This window comes from Oxyura jamaicensis, chromosome 33 (assembly GCF_011077185.1).
Source record: "Oxyura jamaicensis isolate SHBP4307 breed ruddy duck chromosome 33, BPBGC_Ojam_1.0, whole genome shotgun sequence".
NCBI classification, from domain to species: domain Eukaryota; kingdom Metazoa; phylum Chordata; class Aves; order Anseriformes; family Anatidae; genus Oxyura; species Oxyura jamaicensis.
Genome location: NC_048924.1, coordinates 1,243,036 through 1,246,136, shown reverse-complemented (window position 1 = coordinate 1,246,136; position 3,101 = coordinate 1,243,036). Strand labels below are relative to the sequence as shown.

Sequence of the window (3,101 nt, the reverse complement as noted above, 5' to 3'; positions counted from 1 at the left end):
CCTTTTTCAGCAGCACAAACTCGTTTTCCTTCTCGGTGCGGTGGTTGATCTCCTCTTCATACCTGCGGGCACAGGGGAGGCTCGGCGGGGGTACAGGGATGGGGGGACATGGGGACAGGGGTACCCAGAGGCGTAGGGACACAGGGACGTAGGGGACATGGGGGCGCAGGGATGCAGGGAGGTGGGAGTGATGGGGACATGGGGCCGTGTACCAGGGGACACGGGGACCCAGAGGTGCAGGGACTTGGGATATCAGAAGAACGCGGGGCATGGGGATGAAGGGACACAGACAAAAACAAGGGTGGGGACAGGGGGATGTGGGGACCCAGAGATGTAGGGCCGTGGGGACATGGGGATGGAGGCACTTGGGGACATGGGGATATGGGGACGCAGGGATCTGGGTACAGGGGGGCATGGGGACACGGTGACAGAGGGACACGGGGACCCACCCAGCAGCACACCCCGTCCATGAGCAGCAAGGCAAAGCCGCCTCCGCAACAGCCACCCCCCAAACCCCGGGACCACCATGGGGGGGACACGTTTTAGCCCCCCCGAGCCCTCACTTGTTCTTGAACTCCTCGACCAGCCCCTGCATGCTGCCCAGCTCGGCCTCCAGCCGCAGCCGCTCCTGCCCCAGGCTGTCGAGCTGGCGCCGCAGGGTGCCCACGTATGCCTCGAAGAGCGCGCTCAGGTTGCTGCGGGGGGGCTTCTGGTTCTGCAGCAGCCCCCACTTGGTCTCCAGCATCTTGTTCTGCTGCTCCAGGAACCGCACCTGGGGGGGTGGAACGGGGCGGTGGCACCACCTCGGTGTGGGGGCACCAGGACGGGGGGCTCAGCGCGGTGCTGTGAGGCTTGGGGAGGAGGAGGGGGGAGCAAGTACAAGTGTGGGGGCTGGGGAGCAACTTGGGGGCTTGGGGTGTGGGTGCTGGGTGCAAGTCTGGGGTGCTGGGTGCCACTTTGGGGTGCTGGGTGTGGATGTGGAATGCAGGCGTGGGGTGCTGGGTGCGGGTTTGGGATGCAGCTTTGGGGTGCTGGCTGCAAGCGTGGGGGTGTCAGGTGCACGTTTGTGGTGCAAATCTGTAGTCCTGGGGGGCACGTTTGGGGTGGGGGGGTGCAAGCTCGGTGTGCTGGGTGCAGAGTGGGGCTGGCCCCATGGACCCCCTGCTGCCCCCCCCATCCCCACCATGGGGTGAAGCCCCACAGAGCACCCAGACTGGGGGGCAGGGGGAGGAAGGGAGGTTGAGGGGGGTGACAACAAAGGGATATTGCCCTCCACCCCCCAGCTCCCACCCTGTGCCACCCCCATCACGTCTCGTGGTAGGACAGGAGTGTCCCCACGGCACGTCCCCAGGGGGCAGCAGGTCCCCAAGGGGAGCAAGATGTGCCCAAAGGGGTCAGGAGGTCCCCGAGGGGGTCTGGGGTGTCCCCAAGGGGGTCTTGGTGTCCCCAAAGGGGCCAGGAGGTCCCCAAAGGGGTCAGGATGTGCCCACCAGGTGCAGAAGGTCCCTGACGGGCTCAGGAGGTCCCCAAGGGGGTCTCCATGTCCCCAAAGGGGTCAGGATGTGCCCAAAGGGTCCAGGAGGTCCCAGAGGGGTTCCCAGTGTCCCCGGGGGGGGAGGGGGAGGTCCCCAGGGGGTGTCAACATCCCCAAAGTGCTCAGGATGCACCCAGGAGGTCCCTGAGGGGGTCGGGAGGTCCCCAGAGGGTCCCAGCCACCTCCGGCCCCACCACCAGGAGAGCTTTGGGGCGAGCAAAAGTGGGACGGGGCCGTGTCCCCCCCAAAGCCCCCCGGGGCCAGCACAGTGGGGCAGGGGGCTCCCGGCCTCACCTTGTCGATGAAGGAGGCAAACTTGTTGTTGAGGGTCTTGATCTGCTCCTTCTCCTCCTTGCGCACCCGCTGGATGCTGGGGTCGATCTCCAGGTTGAGGGGCGTCAGCAGGCTCTGGTTGACGCTGACGGCCGCGATGCCCCCCCCGGCCCCGCAGGAGGTGGCCGGGCCCCGGTAGAGCCCCCCGGCACTGTACCGCCCCCCCCCGAAGCCCCCGAAGGCCGAGGCTGCGCTCATCCTGGCAGCGGGGCCGGCGGTGTAGGAGCGGGAGCTGAAGGAGCGGACGGAGCTGCTCCGGGTGGTCGTCCTGGGCACCGGCACGGACATGGTGGCGGTGGGGGGCGCGGGCAGGGGGGCAGCAAGCAGGGCCAGAAGGGGGCAAGAGGCTCAAGGGAGGGTCACAAGGAGGTGGTGAGGCTGCAAGAGGGTTCCAAGGATGTTGCAAGAAGCTTGCAAGGGGGTTGCAACCAGGTTGCAACGAGGTTGTAATGAGGTTTGGGGGAGGTTGCAAGGAGGTTGCAAGGAGCACGCAAGGAGCACGCAAGGGGGTTGCAAGGAGTTTGTGGGGAGGTTGCAAGGAGCGCGCACGGAGGTCTTGGGAGGCTGGAGGAAGATTGCGAGCAGGTTGCAAGGCTGCAGGGCGCAAGGAGGCCGCAGGAGGCTGCGAGGGGCCGGGCCGGGCTGGCAAGGCCGGGTTTATATCCCGGAGCTGGGGGAGGAGAGCAGGAAGGAGGCCGGGGCCCTACGCAGCACCTGCGCCTCTTAACCCCTTCGCAGCAGGGAGCCCATGGGATCTGCTAGGATCCTGCCCAGGCATGGCGCTGGGGTGGGCGCTTGGCCGAAAATCCTGGGGGGTGGCTTGGGGGCAGGGAGGCAGGGGTCGCACGCTGCCCCCACCCAGAGCTCGGCACCGCTCCTGAAACCCACCCGGCTGCAGTGTCCGGCCCCCGAGCCCAGGACCCCTGCCCCGGCCCCAACAGGTGGCCCCAAATGATGTCCCCAGCCCCATGTCACCACCTGGTGTCCTCAGACCATGTCCCTAACCCATGACCCCAACCCCATGGTCCCAGACGCAAGGTCCCAGCCTTCAGCCCCACGCTCTGCCCCCAGCCCCATGTCTCCAGCCCCACATCCCCATCTCATGTCCCCAGCCCCTCTCCCCAGCACTGACCCCAGCCCTGTGGCCCCAACACCTCTCTCCAAGCCATGTCCCCATCTGGTGTCCCCAAACGGTGTCCCCAACCCCATGGCCCCAACCCACCTCCCCAGCCCC

At 67.1% G+C, this 3,101-nt stretch overlaps 1 protein-coding gene across 1 annotated transcript in view; it reads right to left on the bottom strand.

Moving 5' to 3' along the window:
• The window catches only part of LOC118155556 (keratin, type II cytoskeletal 8-like), a 4,721-nt gene extending 2,502 nt beyond the window's left edge, over positions 1 to 2,219 (bottom strand). Inside the window, exons 1-3 of the mRNA XM_035308881.1 lie at positions 1,829 to 2,219; positions 564 to 772; positions 1 to 62 (exon numbers count right to left, since the gene is read on the bottom strand). The exon at positions 1 to 62 is cut by the window's left edge and continues 221 nt beyond it. Of these exons, the coding sequence (XP_035164772.1) occupies positions 1 to 62; positions 564 to 772; positions 1,829 to 2,155 (598 nt within the window). The 5' untranslated portion in view covers positions 2,156 to 2,219. The remainder of the gene's footprint in view (positions 63 to 563; positions 773 to 1,828) is intronic.
• Between the last annotated feature and the right edge of the window lie 882 nt (positions 2,220 to 3,101).